Source organism: Cynocephalus volans, chromosome 6 (genome assembly GCF_027409185.1).
Source record: "Cynocephalus volans isolate mCynVol1 chromosome 6, mCynVol1.pri, whole genome shotgun sequence".
Lineage (NCBI taxonomy): Eukaryota > Metazoa > Chordata > Mammalia > Dermoptera > Cynocephalidae > Cynocephalus > Cynocephalus volans.
In genome coordinates this window covers 85,435,897-85,452,517 of record NC_084465.1, presented here as the reverse complement: position 1 = coordinate 85,452,517, position 16,621 = coordinate 85,435,897, and the positions used below count along the sequence as shown (strand labels likewise).

The 16,621-nt window shown below is 38.3% G+C and overlaps 1 protein-coding gene across 2 annotated transcripts in view; it reads left to right on the top strand.

Annotated features, from left to right (window-relative positions):
* RAPGEF5 (Rap guanine nucleotide exchange factor 5) overlaps positions 1–16,621 on the top strand; it is a 219,429-nt gene that overhangs the window by 45,524 nt on the left and 157,284 nt on the right. For both annotated transcript variants that reach the window (XM_063099133.1, XM_063099132.1), the window contains exons 4-5: positions 39–160; positions 1,807–1,975. In XM_063099133.1, coding sequence (XP_062955203.1) covers positions 39–160; positions 1,807–1,975 — 291 coding nt within the window. The remainder of the gene's footprint in view (positions 1–38; positions 161–1,806; positions 1,976–16,621) is intronic.

Genomic DNA, 16,621 nt, shown 5'->3' with positions numbered 1-16,621 from the left:
TTTTGGCAAATACTGAAAATGGCTTTGCTTTTGTCCAGGAGAAGCTGCGTTGGGTCAGAACTGGTCGACTGGCTTCTAGAGCACTGTCCTTTTGTCCAGTGCAGATCTATGGCCATAGGAGTCTGGCAGCTGCTACTGGACATGGGAATTATGTCATCAGGTTAGTATTAAATGTTTTGAAGGCACAGTGTCATTATTTTATCAAACTATTCTACCAAAATATAGTACTTGATTTTCTAGATGATGTTAAATTTGGATGGAAATTGTTTTTGAAGGTAAATATTTGCATATCTCTCTTATTTTCTAAGTAAAAGTGACAGGTCATCTTTTCATTCACTTATTTCTCTCACATTTTTTTGTAAAAATAATTAGGTACATGTTGATTCATAGACTAATACCTGCAAAAATCTCACTCCCTTTTTTATGCAAAATGTTGCTCACAAACTTTTTACATCAGTGACATCTTTAGTTCCTCTAAATGTGTAATTTACCTTCCTGTACTTAGAGTAATCATCAGAAACTGATTTTATGGGGCCGGGCCCGTGGCTCACTCAGGAGAGTGCGGTGCTGGTAGCACTGAGGCTGCAGGTTCGGATCCCATATAGGGATGGCCGGTGCGCTCACTGACTGAGTGTGGTGCAGAACACACCGTGCCGAGGGTTGCTATCCCCTTACCGGTCAGGGGGAAAAAAAAAGAAAAGAAACTGATTTTATGAGTGGGATGTGTATGCCATTTTAATTGACTAAGTAATCACGAACACTTAGAGATATGACCTATGAAAATGAGCTGTTTAAACAGAACAGAAAATAGATGTTAAGTAGAAACTAAAATAGATGGTGGATATCTCTTTTCTTAGCTGAGCCCAGGGAATTGAAGGATTAGAAGCCAAGCAATCTTCATTCTTTATTTAGCTCTATCTCTCAGGTGCTGGTTGGTTACTGAGAATGACTTTTTTTCTATAGGCAATAAATACTGAGAGCATACCCCTGGTCACACTGTGAAAGAATGGTACAGATGGAGACATGGGTATAATCTTCTTAGACAGTCAATAATACCTAGCACCTAATACTCTTATTTAGTAAATCAGTTAACTACCTTTGAGGAATGGAAGAATTATTAGCTGTCTTACTAGTTTCAGGCTACCAGTTAGCAAAACATCTTGTGTTAATGTTTTATAGAAAAGTCTCCAGTGCCAGATTCCTTTAAAACAGTTTCCCAGCTTTGGTAGTATTGAAATTTTGGGTTGGATAATTTTTTGTTGTGGGGGAGCTGTCCTGTACGTTACAGGATTTTTAGCAACATTCCTTTTTTCTACCCTCCAGATGTCACTAGTATCCCTCCAGTTGGTACAACCAAAAATGTTTCTAGACATCGCCATGTGTCCTCTGGGGAACACAGTCACCCCCGTTGAGAACCACTTTTCCAAAACCTGCCATCGTGTTGTATTTATGTACCACTAAAGTAATTATACATTGGTTTACTTTGGGATTCTAAAACAAATTTCTCCCTACCCACTTTGAATTGCAATTGATTTCATCTGCACTGTCTCTGAAGGAGAAAAATTATAAAATCATGTGAATATGCTGGCCAAAGCTTCAAATAATAAAAATAGACTAGTCAGTAAGTCCTCTTCAGTTCAGTGGGATTGTGAACATGAACGAGCTTAGAATGTATAATGTATAATCACAGTCTTACCCCTAGCTTCTCCCTAATAATTATTAGGGCATTCAATTTATTATTTGATTTATGACTCTCTAAATAATACACTTAAAAAAATTGATTCATGCTTTTTCTGTTTCAAACAGTGGACCAGCATCTATACTTTCAAGATACTTACGTTTTCTACCAGTTTTCGTCTGATGAATGCAGCTACTTGTACTGTGAATTTGAGAGAGGAGAAGAATGGCAGAATGGTGTCAGACTCCTGCTGCAGCTTGTGCCCCTCACTCCTGCGAGAGCTGGCATCTGCGAACTGTAAGTAGGTGCTATCCTGTGCCGTTGTTAGGTTATTCTTATTTAGAGAATGTTTAGCAGTGTCCAGGGACTGTGCTCTGCTCTTTAAGATCACAATCTGGTTGAGGAGGTCAGGGTACTATTCCCATGTATCAGATCCCAATTCTGAAAGGTAAAATAAATTGCTAAAAATTAAATCCAGCTAATAAATGACTGAACTGGTATTCAAATCCCAGCAGTTGCTGCCTCACCAGTGGTACCATGCTGCTTCTAACTGATCAGTGCTGTAGGAGTAGATGATCTAAATTAGGAACCAACATAGGATTGGGCTTAAGTTGGAATAAAATAATAGCTCACATCTTATCCACTATCCAAGTCGTGACTTTCCTAAGAAATAGCTCAGTAGACATTTCTGAAAATAATCTAGAAGCAACATTTGGCAAATTAAAACACATGAATCATTATCACATGAAGACACTGAATCACCATGTGATTAAAATATATTAAAATTAATTAGAGGAGCTTAGGAATAGGACTTGAGTCATGATGTGATTCTGACATGCCTTTGTTTATCCATGGTGATAGTGACAAGCTTATTTCAGAATTACAAGTTACAGATTAAAGTTTCAGTTAAAAACTCTTACATATGTAGAATACTTCCGTTTTCAGAATGCTTTCCCTTATTGTTGTGTTTTTCAGTACTGTGATAGTAGCAGGGCAAGTGGTATAGTCCTCATTTCATAGGTGAGAAAGTAGGTTCAGAGAGAAACACCTGTATGACCATAAGAAAGATAAGTTACTCTTGCTAGTTAAATGACAATTAATACTGAACAGTTAATAGACTGTTTTTGGGAAAAGGAATAAGTTTAGAATATTCATGAGACTATTAAAAGAAAGATTGATTGTAGAGAATATATTTTATGTCAGGCACTGTGTTAAATGCTCTGTATTTATTATGTCATTTTCAGAAGAATTCTGTAAGACAGGTACTATTATTTCATTCCTATTTTATAAGTGGGAAGCTGAGGCACAGATATCAGGTAACCGTGCTCACACACGTGTAGTCTTAGTGTTTGAACCAATGTCTGTCTAGCTCTAAAGCCCATGCTTTTGCCACTTGCTGTAGTATGTTCTCAGAAGTTACCAGGGTCATTCTAGCATCCCCTTCTGAGAAATTATAAACAGAAGCTATAAAAGTGTTAGATTGAGCTCTGAAATGGTTATGGATTTCCCACCACCACTGTTTGTAAAGGGCCTTGAGATGGTAATATGAAATTCAAAAATTAATTAGTTTGAGTACAGGAAATATTCTGTTTTGTAATATGCTCTTAATATAGGTCAGAAGTGTCCTGAGAAAAGTCGAGAAGCATTTCAATAAACTTTAATAAGCTTTCTAAGAAGGAGTGGCAAGCTTTTAAGCTAGAGGTGGCTGTGACTTGTTTTGACTTTGTGGGACAGGCGTTCTCTGGCAGCTCTTCTCAACCATTTCCTGTTCTGCACACAAATGGAGGTGTGCATAATCCCATGGCCATACCCCCCATTAACAGGGCATAAAGACTGCAGAAATACACTCGCCAGCAGTCCTCATGTTTTAATTCTGCCTCCTTCTCCCCCACTCAGAAAGCAAATTGGAATGCCACTGGGTGAGATGACCTTGTTGTATGGAGAACTCCTGGATTTATTGTTTCTAAAAATGAAAATGTTCTTAAAATTTGGGTCCTAATGTTATTTCCAGATTACTTGCCAGTTTTTTGTCACACTGACCACTGTGAACACAAATGTCAGGATCTGGAGTTGAGAATGACTGTAGTGTGCCATGTTTATTAGCAAGTTTTTTTGTTGGTGTGAATATGTGCATTTGGGAGTGTAACTGATTGCTGTGGAACTATGTAACTGTCTTTCTCTTATTACAAGTACTGAATATAAAAAGATAAAATTACTGAACCACTGCAAGTCTCTTTTGGAGAGAGAGAGAGAGGAAAAAAAAAAAAATATATATATATATTTCAATACTAGAGTCATAGGCCACATTCAGTGCTATGGTAGGATGTTTTTGGAACATTTGGAACAAATTTTGAACAGCCAAGTTTTGGATTATCCAGACATAGAATGAACTTCAGTCAGAGAAGAGGTGCCCAGGGACATTGTCCTCTTTCAGTTGCATCGTCACAATTCTGCCTATGGTCCGTGCATACAATCCCATCATAACTCCTGCTCTAACGGGCAGTCCTTTTTGTTAGCCCCCAGCCCACACCCGTTTACTCCTCCATGCCAGTGTGATGCTCGTGCTCTTTCCTCTGCCCTTTATTCTTGTCCAGTCAAATTCTACCCAACCCTCAAGGGGGAGCCCAAGTCTTACTGTGACCAGAAAACTTCCACGATGTTCTCTGGTTTATGTTAATCTTGCTTTAACTTACCACTCTCACTGTTTGTTCAAAAAAAACATAAAAATAAAATTTTAATTTTTTGATGTCATTCTTAGTCCTATATTGTTTCATTTTTATCCATTCTACTGAAAAGCTCTCTGAAGTCCTTTTTGATTCTTATGTTGTCCCTTCATGAGCTGAAAACCCAATCCTGTGGTCCTTTTAATAACCTTTTTGACATTCAATCTGCCTGTGTGGTTCTATGTTAGGTCCCTCTAATTTGCCATCTTCTAAGTGTCTTTAAAATAATGCAAGGAAGCCACTTAATGTCTCTGTGTAAAGGGGATTTTCTCATTTAAAAAAGAATGCTGAAAGCAGGAGGGGAGATCAAGCTGCTGCAGGTTTCTAGGCTACTTTGAGGAAACAAAATTCCTGTTCTGTACAAAATAAATTTTATACCCATGCTGAATAGATAATTCAAAAGAAGTGAGTGAATCGGTTGTCAAGGGTACTATCTGTAGGGAATAAAGAACATTCGTAGTATCTCATTCAGACTGAAAGCCAAATCAATTTACCCAGACTGTACTTTTCTCTAACTTCTTTTTTATTTTGGGTGGGGAGACGGAAACTCGGTAAGGAATGATGAAGTAACAGTGTAGGGAAAAGCAGCCTAATAATTCCTTCAGGATTAGAAAGATGTTTCTCTTGAACAATAGCTTGTTTGAGAACTTAGGCTGTGAGGAAGCTTGACTATTTCAATTCACCTGTCACTGCCGCAGCTCCCAGCTTGCCAGGGGTGGGAGTGGTAGGGCTCTGAATAGGCAGTCTATGAACCTTGAATACATAAAACTATATCCTTTTAGTTACAGAGCAGTTAACATTTATGCTGTTATTTAAAGACTTGTAAAGGGTTGCTAAAAATTTAACTCATGCTACACTCAGATATGTAAAGAAAAGTGTAGCTTCTTTGTTTCTCTCTATGTGATCTGGTGTTTGTTGTCTACACAAGCCTCTATTCTGCTGGGTAGCCAGAAAGAAGGAAAAGAAGCCCCACAACTTCAGTCTTATCCAGCAAAATTATTTTAATATTAGTAATTTTAAAAGTCCCTTTAGTTAACTGTTTAGCATATTTTGTTACAAGAGCTTAGTCTCTCTGTGTCTCTCCCCGCTCAACAAGAAAGTTTCTGGGTACATGATGAGTGTTGTGGGTGCCTCGGCAGAGGATGACATGAGAGACTGGTGTCAGAGTGGACACTCTCTTATCCTCACTCATCTTGCCTAGTGGATGGGTGGCCAGCTCCATGGTGACCCCTGATGTATAACTGGTCCTGATATTCTGCTGGTGTCTGCTGTTGGAGCCTGGGGCTGGTGTGAGTTAGGTCTGCCTCTCGTCTTGATCAATGCCTGGTGGTCCTGCCTGGCTGATCTACCTCCTGGACACCTGCCCGCTGCTGATGCCCCCAAGCTCCCTCTCACTGAGTCCTATCCCGATCTGACTTACATCACCATGACATAAAGAAGATTTTACTAAGTGTGGTACCTATCACCACTTGGGTGACACTTCTGAAAATTCCATAAATTTAGCTTCATAAGCATTTGTATTCAGAAGGGATTTCCAGGATAACTGAATGTGCTCTTCTTAATTTTTAGGTGAGGAAAAGGGGCAGGGAGCAGAAGGTTTAGGAAAAGACAATTATTTGTCACCAACACTCTGCCGAGTGAATCATTCAACAGACATTTACTGATCTTCAGCTTTGTGTAAAGTACGGTGCTTGGCTCTATGAGGGGTGTGAAGATATGTAAATAATATGAGGCCTTTATGGATTGAAAGGGGATGAGGTTGATTTATACAAATACCAAGGTAGGAAGAGATGTGCCTTCAGTGTACATAGGAGCTTATCATGAAGGTCCTGAAGCAGTGGTAAAGATTAGAATATCTTCTGAGAAATGAAAATACTTTGTGCTGTATGTTTCTAAATTTGTTGAAAATAGGTAATTACAGTATGGAATATATAACTCTACCCTGGTATGGAAGATTACTTTAGTTTTTATTATAGGTTATTCCTACCTTTTGTATTTATACGTTTTTACTGTCTTATTACATTCAAGAAGAGTACTAAGGGACTCATATTTTTAGTTTGTCTACCCTTAGTTTTTTTTTCCTGATAACCTTGACTTTTTGGCCTCTTATTTGTGAGAAGTTAAATATGGCAAGATGATTAATGATGAATTCCATTGAAGAGTCTTTTTTTTTTTTTAATTGAAATGTTATGGATTATACATACTTATGAGATAGAGTTGAATATCAATACCTGTGTATAATGTGTGATGATCAAATCAGGATAATTAACGTATTCATCATTATAAAATGTAATCATTTCTTTGTGTTGAGGACATTCAATCTCTTCTAGCCATCTGATAACAGTAAATTAATGTTAATTATTATAGATGCCTAGCTTGACTATATATCAATAGAACTCATTTTTCCTAACTAGATATTTTGTTTCCATTAACTAGCCTCTCCCTATCACCCTCCTGCTCTTCCTTTCCTGCTTCTAGTAACCACAATTCTGTTCTCTCCTTCTGAAAGTTCCATTGGAAAGTCTTCTGAATAATATATTGATGGGGCTTCAGGTTCGGGCCAAGGTGGAGATAGTCTGCTACAGCCTATCCCTTCTATTGATTGCCACTAAAACCTCTAAATGAAATCCAAAAAATAACTACCTGCAGCCTCTGAAAAGTTAACAAAAGGGATTATGTTAAAAGTTAACAAGGCAGATTATGGGAAGAAGTGTCACCTTGGAGAAGTGACCTACATAGGTATGAGTTTTCCCCTTTTCTTGTTTCTTTTATCTTGTAGCTTTCCTCCAAGAGCAGGCCCCAGTTATAGAGCAAGGGGGCAGTGGTGGCAGAGGTATAAAAATCTCCAATAGGAAGCCCATCTTTCTGGCAAGAAGACTCAGGAAAATGGACCCCTGTGGTTTAAAGAGTATGGTGGTGGTAGTGGAGAAATCCTTGTCTTTATTCAACTTTTTTCTTGCAGCCATGTCCCAGTTTCAGAACTCTGTGTAGTTGTAGCAGTGCAGGCAGCTAAAAGACAATGAGAAAACCTGTGTCTTTTGGTCAGAAGAACTGGAAAAAAGAGCCCCTGCAAGTGGGAGAGTGTAGGGGAATCCTGGAGAGGAGAGAGAAAGGGATCTGTTAATGTTATGTGTGAACCGTACAGAACCATACATCATACTCCTGAACTGTACATCTGTGGGATAGACCCCAAGTAGCATAGAAAAGGCTTTGGAAATGGAACTGAAATTGAAGCCACTGAATCTACACAGTATTATGCTCAAAATGGCCAGGCTACAATCCAAAATTACTGGACAGAAAATAGCCAGGAAGAAGATAAGCAACAGATGTCAACCCTGAGAGGACCCGAATATCAGAATTATTAAAGACTTGACAACAGCTATTTTAACTATACTCCACTAGTACAGGTAAACATATTTTAAAAGAATAGCAAAGAGAAGATCTTAGTCAAGAAGTAGAAAAAAATAAAGAACCAAATGAAATCTAATACCTGTATTAAAAATTTGTTGGATGGGCTCAGTGGCAAAATGGAGGTAACCTGAAAATAGATCAATATAAACTATTTAATGTGAAGGACAAAGAGAAAAAAATATTGAAAAAAATGAACAGTCTCCAGGACTTGGTGGCTGGTATCATAAAGTCTGACACATGTTGGCAACCCAGGAACAGAAGAAGAGACTGGCACAGAAAAAGTATCTAAAGAAGTAATGACCAAAAGCTTCCTAAATTTAGTGAGAGAGAAATCTACAGCCTCAAGAGGTTTGGTGAGCCCCAAACAGGATAAACTCAAACACACTCCTAAATACTTCATGAACAGCTAAAAAAAAAAAAAAAAAAAGTGTAAAAGAAATCTTGACAGTAGCTAGAATAAAATGACAGATCACTTGTAAAAGGAGTAATGATTCAAATGGCTAGAGGTTTTGCATCAGAAACCATGGATGCCAGAAGACAGTGGAACAAAATCTTTCAAGTGTGGAAAGAGAAGAGCTGTCAACCCAAAATTTTGTACAGTGAAAATACTCTTCAGGAATGGGTGTGAAATAGACATTCTCAGATGAAGAAAAACTAAGAATTCCTTGCTAGCTGACCTTTTCTAAAAGAAATGTTAGAGGTCGTTTTTCAGGTTGAATGGAAATGATACCAGAGGAAAAGTTGGAACTTCAGGAATAAAGGAAAAGCAACATAAATAATAAATATCTGGGTGAAGAACAAAGGCATTTTTTTCTTTTAATTTCTTTAACATATGTATGATTATTGAGAGCAAACATAATATCTGGTGGGCTTTCCAATGTTTGTAGATGTAATACATATGACATTATAACAAAAGATAATTTGGGAAGGGTAAAGTGGCATATATAGCTTTAAGATTCCTACTACTTGAAGTGGTAAAATATTAACTCTTAAGTAGACTGTGAAAGGTTAGGTATGCACATTGTAAATCTAGAGCAACAACGTAAAAATACAGAGATCAGCCAAAAATAAAATTAAACAATAAAAAATTCAAATAATACAAAAATAAGTCAGGAAATGGAGAGCAGAAGAACATAAAACAGGAGACAGAGAAAGCAAATAATAAAATGATGATTGATATAAATTCAACCAGTGAATAATTACACTGAATAAATGGTCTAAAAACACTAATTAAAAGAGGTCAGACTGGATTAGGGGAAAAAAAGCAAGACCTAGTTATATGCTTGATTCAAGAACCCACTTCAAATATAAAGACATATATGGATTAAAAGTAAAAGAATGAAAGAAGATATCCTATAAAACACTAGTCAAAGGAAAGCTGTAGTGACTATGATGCTGTTAAGGAAAATAGACTTCAGGATAAGAAATGTTACCATGAATAAAGGGAAGTATTACTTATTGATAATAAGGCCAACTTTCCAAGAAGACACAACAATCCTAAATATATATGAACATAATGAAATTTTAAAATACATGAAGGAAAAACAGAACTACAAGGAGAAATAGGCAAATCCATGATTAGCTGGACACTTCATTCCTCTTTCAGCAATTAGTGGAAGGAGTGAATAAAAAAGTCAGTAAGGATCTAGAGGACCTGAACAACACTATCAACCAACTTGACCTAAGTGACATTTATAAAGTGACATATTATTTTCGAGTGTACATGGTACATTCACCAGGATAAATCATATTCTGGCTGATACATCCAAACATGTTTGGAAGAATTGAAATTATAAAAATATATTCTCTGACCAAAATAGAATTAAATGAGAAATTAGTAATAAAAAGATATTTGCAGAATCTCCAACTGTTTGGAAATTAGCCCACTTCTAAATAAGTGGGTGAAGGAGGAAGTTCTGAAGGAAATTAGAAACTATATTTTATAGAATATATATTAAGACAGCTCTCCAAAATTATGGAATGCAGCTAAAGCAGTGCTTAGAGAGAAATCTATAGCTTTTAATGCTTATGTTAGGAAAGAATAAATATTTTAAATCTATTATCTGGGCTTCCATCTCAGAAAGACAGCCAAAGAAGAACAACTTAAACCTAACACAAGCAGAAGGAAGGAAAGAATGAATAATAACAAAAATCAATGTAAATGAGAGGAAAAATAGAAAATGAATGAAACAAAAAGTTGGCTCTTTGGGGGAAAAATAAACAATAAAAGTGATAAATCTCACCAGGTGGTCCAAAAAAAAAAAAAAAAAGACATAAATTACCAATATCAAGAATGAAAGAGGTAATATCACTCCAGACTTATATTTCAAAGCCAATAAGTAATGTTATGAGCAACTTTATGTTCATAAATTTGAGAACCGAGATAGAATGAACAAATTCCTTGAAAGATATAAACTATGGTCCCTCAAGAAGAATCTGAATAGTCCTATATCTATATAAGTAATTAAATTTGTAGTTAAAATCCTCCAAACAAGGTAGGGTTCACTGTGGGCCTATCTGGGTTCACTGGCAAATTTAAACAAACGTTTAAAGAAGAAATTATACCATTTCTATATAATCTCTTCCAGAAAGTTGAAGAGGACTGACTGCTTCAAAACTCATCTTATGAGATCAGCATTATAACAAAGTTCAGAGAAGGAAAAGAACAGACCAGTGACTCGTGAGTCTAGACACAAAAATCTTTCCCAGCAGATGTTAGTGAATGGAACCCAGCAATATATAAAAACAATACATCATGAAACAGGGGAGTTTATCCTAGGAATACAAGAATGGTTCAACATTCAAAAATCAATCAATGTAATTTACCATTACCAGACTAAAGGAAAAACTATAGGATAAATTCCACAGATGCAGAAGAGCATTTGAAGAAATTTATCCATTTATGATAAAAAAAATTTCTTAGAGAACTAGGGATATAAGGGAACTTCCTCAACCTGATAAAACTTTGCATAAAACCTATACCTTATATAATATGTAATAGTGAATGACTGGATGCTTTCTCATTAAAACTGGGAACAAGGCTAATGTAACTTCTTTTATCACTTTTTTTTCACACTAGCCAGTCCAATAAGGCAAGAAAAAGAAATAAAAAGAATACAGATTGGGAAGAAAAAATAAAGCCATCTCTTTGTAAATGACATAGTTACATACATAGAAAATTTCAAAGAATCTGTAAAATACTACTAGAACTAAAAAGTTTTTAGCAAGCTCACAAGATCTGTGCTTCCTCTCTTCAGTCATCACTGGCCATGTTCTACTCTCTTGTTTGGTCAGATTTTAAAGGTTGATGGAAGGGGTGGTTTGTTAAGGAGCCTAAGGATGGTTAGTCTCATTTTATAGTCATGGCCTCCGATCTTAAGAGGGTCTTCAATGCTGCTGAGCAGTTCTATTCATTTCTTAGTATATTCACTCTCTTAGAAGATTATATCACAACTGCCTCTCCTTACCTTTTTTCTCCTGCTTTTTATTGAAAAGAAAAACAAAAAACACCTTCTTCATCTTTTAGTCACCAAATCTATCAATCTACCTGCGTCTGTACTGGTAGACTCTAGCTTTGCTCCTGATGAAAATGGAGTAATGGTCCACATTCTTATCTAAGGTCAGCCCCCTCAAATTGTACATTGATCCTATCTCTGCATCCCTACTCAAGGACCTCATTTCCAAATTCTCACCTCTTTCCAGCTTCATCAGTTTTTTACCATTTACTGGATTGTTACTGTTAGCATGTGTTAATATTTTCCCATATTCCCCTCTATCCTACTACCCAGTGTCTCTGTTCCTTTTTATAAATATATCAAAAGACATATTTATGGCCATTTTCTCTACTTCCTTTCCTGTTCTCTCCTGAATCCCCTCCTTTCAGGCTTCCAAAAATCTTGCATGTTGCCAAATGCAGTGGCTTATTTTCAGTCCTTATCTTACTTGATATCTTAGCAGCACTTGGCACAATTGATCACGCCCTTCTGGAAGCAGTTTTTTCACTTTGCCCCTGGGATAACATCTCTTGGCTCTTCTATCTCACTGGCTTCTTCTTTTCAGTCTCCTTTGCTTATTCTTTCTCTTCTTGACCATATTAACTGTGTGTTTTAATGCTTTGACATCTGGGGCCTTGCTGACCCTGGAGAGACTGCATTTCATAGGGTTAGTCAATTCCTAGAGGAGATAGTGAAGACCTTAACCTTGGAGCACATCTTTCATATACATATCAACCAATTCAGTGCCCATTATCCTAACTGCCTCCTTTTATTGGGCTTTCACCCTTTGGGCCGCTTTCCACTTGCCCTAATCACCCCAGGGCCAGGTACCAGACACCTAGGGACAGCCCCTATTTTCCAGAGCCTGCTGAAATTGTTCAAACTGGCCAGTCCTCAGCCTGTTTTCCCTGCTTCACCCATTTCATCCTGTGGAGACCACAGTAAAGGTTCTTGCCCACGTTGCCCCCACCTCCTCTGCCTCCTGACTGACCTTGCTGCTTCCCCATGTGGCCCCTTGTAGTGTTGCGTCACCCTCCTTGGGAACTATAACAAACTGCGTTTTCACTGGTATTTGTCTCTTGGTCTGTTGGCCTCAGAGTATACAGGTTGTCCACACCTGAATAATAACAAAACCTACATTTAAAAAAATGAGCGTCCCAGAGCTCACTCAGTCTTTGGACTTCTCTTGTTTTTCTACTCTCACCCTGGATATGTCTTTACCCAGTCAAGTATTTAATATCAGTTCTATGGTGACTCCCCAAATTCAGGTCCCTATCTCCCCTTAGCACCCTGTATAAAATAGAACACTCATCACCCTCTCACCCCTGCTCCCTTTATTCTCTTTATCCTGCCTAATTTTCCCTTTTCACCTGACATGTATAAACAACAGGAGAGATTCATTGGCATCCTTAGTTTCTGAAATGGTGTTGGATTGTCACTCTCTGACTGGGGAGCTTGAGTTCAAATTTGCTATTCCTATGTACCAAACCTACCCCTTGTCCACCTGACTTTTCCTAATTGGATTCTCATGACACTTGAAGAGGAGAAAATACAATATTTTTTGAGTTTTTTTCAAACACTTTTTTAAAGAAACATTTTTTGAGTATTAAACATTTTTCATTTTGGAACTTGGCGTAAGTTTTGCATTTGGATCATAAGTGAAAAAAATTTCCATTTATCACTTTAAATTGTTTTTATAAAAAATATTATGAAATCAGCTAGTCTTTGTTATTACTCATTACCGTCTCCCCCAAGGAAACACTGAGTTCTCCAAAATTTCCATTGTTTACAGAGAAAGCTTATTGCAGGTGTGGCAGATTGCTTATCTTTATCAGAGTGCATCTCTATTTCAGAGTAGTAAAGGAATTGCAAAAATTGAACTTTTAGGCCTGGTTATGTTAGTATTTGAAATGCAGCTGTTTAATTAAATATTAAGCATTAATCCTTACATCCTCAAAATAAAATATAAAAAAGAGATGTCAGTAATATCTAATTTTATCCAGTTTTAGATTAGTGAGTACCTATGTACCCTGGGTCCTTAATGAAACCTGTCATATTCACAGTTTACTATCACTTGGTAAATCTCCTCTGTAAGCATAACTAGTAGCCTGTTGCTATGAAAAATCTTTGCTTGAGAATGTGAGCAAGTGTTTGTATTCATGATATCTAAGATCTCAAGAAAAATCTAATTCTCATTCTTCTCTCATCCCATTTTTATTTTTATTTTTTTATAGGAATTTGCTTTGTTAAGCAGAACAGACCTGTCCCAAATATAGACATTATGGTTGGGGGAAATGGGGAGATGTTGACCAAAGGGTACACTTTCAGTTGTACGTTGAATAAGTTCTAGGCATCTCAGGTACAGCATGGGTGGTGATGGATGTGTATTTGATTGTGATAATCACTACATAGTATATACATAAATCCTTACATTGTATACCTTGAATATATACAGTCTTTGTTAATTGGATATTTTTAAATACAAAAAGACTTCTTCATGCCGAGTGAGATGGGGAGTCATTCAAGGGTTTTGAACAGAGGAGGGACATGGTCTAACTTATAGTTTAGCAAGACCACACTGGCTCCTGTGTCCAGGTGAGAGATGTTATAGCTGGGACCACAGTGGTAGTGTTGGAGGTGGTGGGAAGTAGTCAAATGGGAGATATGCTTTGAAGGAAGAGCCAGTAAGATTTCAGGATGGATATAGTGTGGGGTATGAGAGAGGTGGGGATGACTTCCAACTGGAAGGATAGAGTTGCTATCAATTAAGGTGGGAAAGACTGTAAGAAAAGCAAGGCTTTTTGTTTTACTTTCCTTTTGTGTGGGGGATAGGTAGAATGATAATGTGTCCAGTTTGACTGTTAGAGGGACAAGGGCAGAGAACCACAGGATTTGCTGTTCCTGCATCCTCACAGTGGTACCCTGGATATTGCAGACCTCTCAGATTTATTAAGACATCTGCCTCCAGCCCCCAGACTCAGCACTTTCCCTTGGAGAATTACTAGATCAGGCTTGGGCTGGGAAGTAATCACAGGAATTCCTAAAGGGGAGTACCTGTTAGCCTAGAGCTTCCTGCTGGCACAAACCCTCAGGGATGGATCTTCCTTCCTGGGGTCACTCCCATTCCCTTCTCTTTCTGTCTTAAGTCACTTGTCACTGCATTACCTGCTGATTCCGCCAGAGTTTCTTTGTTTTGCTTCTCGGGTTACTGATAAACCTGACCGACCACTTCTCTCTTCCTCTCTTGTTCACTGAGCAGCATGGCCTCAATAATAATGGAAAATATGCAAGTATTACACTCGATTCTCCTCGACCCCTTCTGTTTTACTATCTGTTTTTATCTCATAAATGAGACCTTTGTCTTTCCTGGGTTGCACTGATGCATATTTACATACACAAAATCAGAATTTTCCTACATTTTGTGAAAGTACATTTGCTGGGGAAAGAGTGTTATTTGTGTGTATTGTGGCTGAGAGCTGGGGAGTGGGTGTAAGGAAAAAGTGACCCCAGTGGTGAGGGTATAAGGAAAGTGGTGAGAGCTGCCCTCCTCTCTTCCTTTCTGTTGTCAAGCTCTTTCACTGTTTGCCTGTCACCACCAGCCCTTCTCCCACGACCTCCTTCACAAGCCAGGTGGGACACAGGTGCTTGCTGGTGCAGGGGGGCGTGGGGCACATTAGCAGGGAAAGAAGAATTCTGGAGCTCTCAGGCAGAGGGGATAGTCCTTAAAGGTTTGGAGTCTGGGAATAGCAGGATCAGATCGGGGTTTTAGCAAGGCAATCCTGGTCTGTAGGAGACTGGGTAGACGAAGAGAAACCGGAGACAAAGAAGTAGGTCATAAAGTGGTTAAAATAACTTGTGTGAGAGAAGTTGAGGGCCTTGACTGTCAGAGAGGCTTGGTGGGGAGGGACCAAAGGAAAGCAGAGCTTGAGGAAGCAAAGTGAAAGTATTTGATGACCAATCTGTGGTGGAGAGTGCAAGAGGAAGGGAATGGCCACAGGGCGACCAGGACTCCACACATCCTGAGAGGTGCTAGTAGAGATGATGCTGGCAGGAGGCAAGAGGGGTTCAGTTTGAGTTAAGTTGAATTCCAGGAGCCTACAAGATTACCATGTGGGTGGAAGTAAAGTTCCTGGAATTGCCATCTAGATTGAGCCACTTTGAAGGCAGATGGAAAAAATACGGCAAGCTTGGGAGATTAAGAAAGACATGGGCGATCTGAGTGTAAATCCTGGTGATCGAGGTGATCAAAGTGGGACCTGGGCTGCTGGCAGCTCTCAGAGGATGTCGCTGTCTCTATCACACATGGTTGCCTTTAGAAAGGTTTTTGCCAGGGTGTATTTTGTGCCGGAAGAATGATGAAAGATGGTTTTGTTTCTGAACAGGGACTAAATTATTTGTCACTAATACAGCAGCAGCTCAGCCATTACTCATGAAATCGCTGTTATCAGTAATATACACAAGAGCTCCCTTGGAATTCTGAGTTCCTCTCAGCAGTTTATTGAAAACCAATTCATGACAGAATCAATGCTAGTGCAAAATACCTCGTGCCTGTTAACTAATTCTTCAGGTATCTGCTAGGCTCTGAGAGACATGAAGAGGCACGAGCAGCCCACGCCTCAGTGCAGAAACAGACGAAGCTGTAGAAGCCCTTGTTTGGTCTCTTGTATCTGTGCATTTGGCTCTTAATTTCCTGTCAGATCTGTTCAGTCACCTCAGCTTAATCACGTAAACCTGGTTTGGTGGCTTAGGTTATACAGGTTTTCAAATCTCTTCTCAGCATAACCTCACTTATACAGAAGCTTTATGAATAGAGAATTTTAATAATAAAGCTCATTGTTTGAAATACTCATTATCCAGGTAACTTTTTCTTTTTTTTTAATATGCTAAGTTTTAATGCTCCATTCCCACTGTTCTTATTGGACAGTTTGTTAGCAAGCATTTTAAACGCTGTACTTCCTAAGTAATTAAGTAATTTGACAACATCAGCACTACTTCCTACCTGTGTCTTGCAATTCCTGTAAAGGCAGTGGTTTGTAATTCATTGCTCTGATTTAAAGGGTGTGACTTTTTTTTCCTGGGAAAGGGTTTAATAACATTTATAGAAACAAGAAGCGAATGCCAGAATTGATCCGGCTAGCTTTTCCCTTCTTAAAGAGCTGCTCTGCTGCTTAGCTCCCCTGCCCGGCAAGGCTGGCGCTCCAGCTGGCCAGCCGCAGTTACCAAGATTGAAATCAATCACTAGACTGCGATTCTGATAACATCACTTTGCAGGGCAATTACATCGAATCCTTCCACATTCACAGATGTGTTGAAAG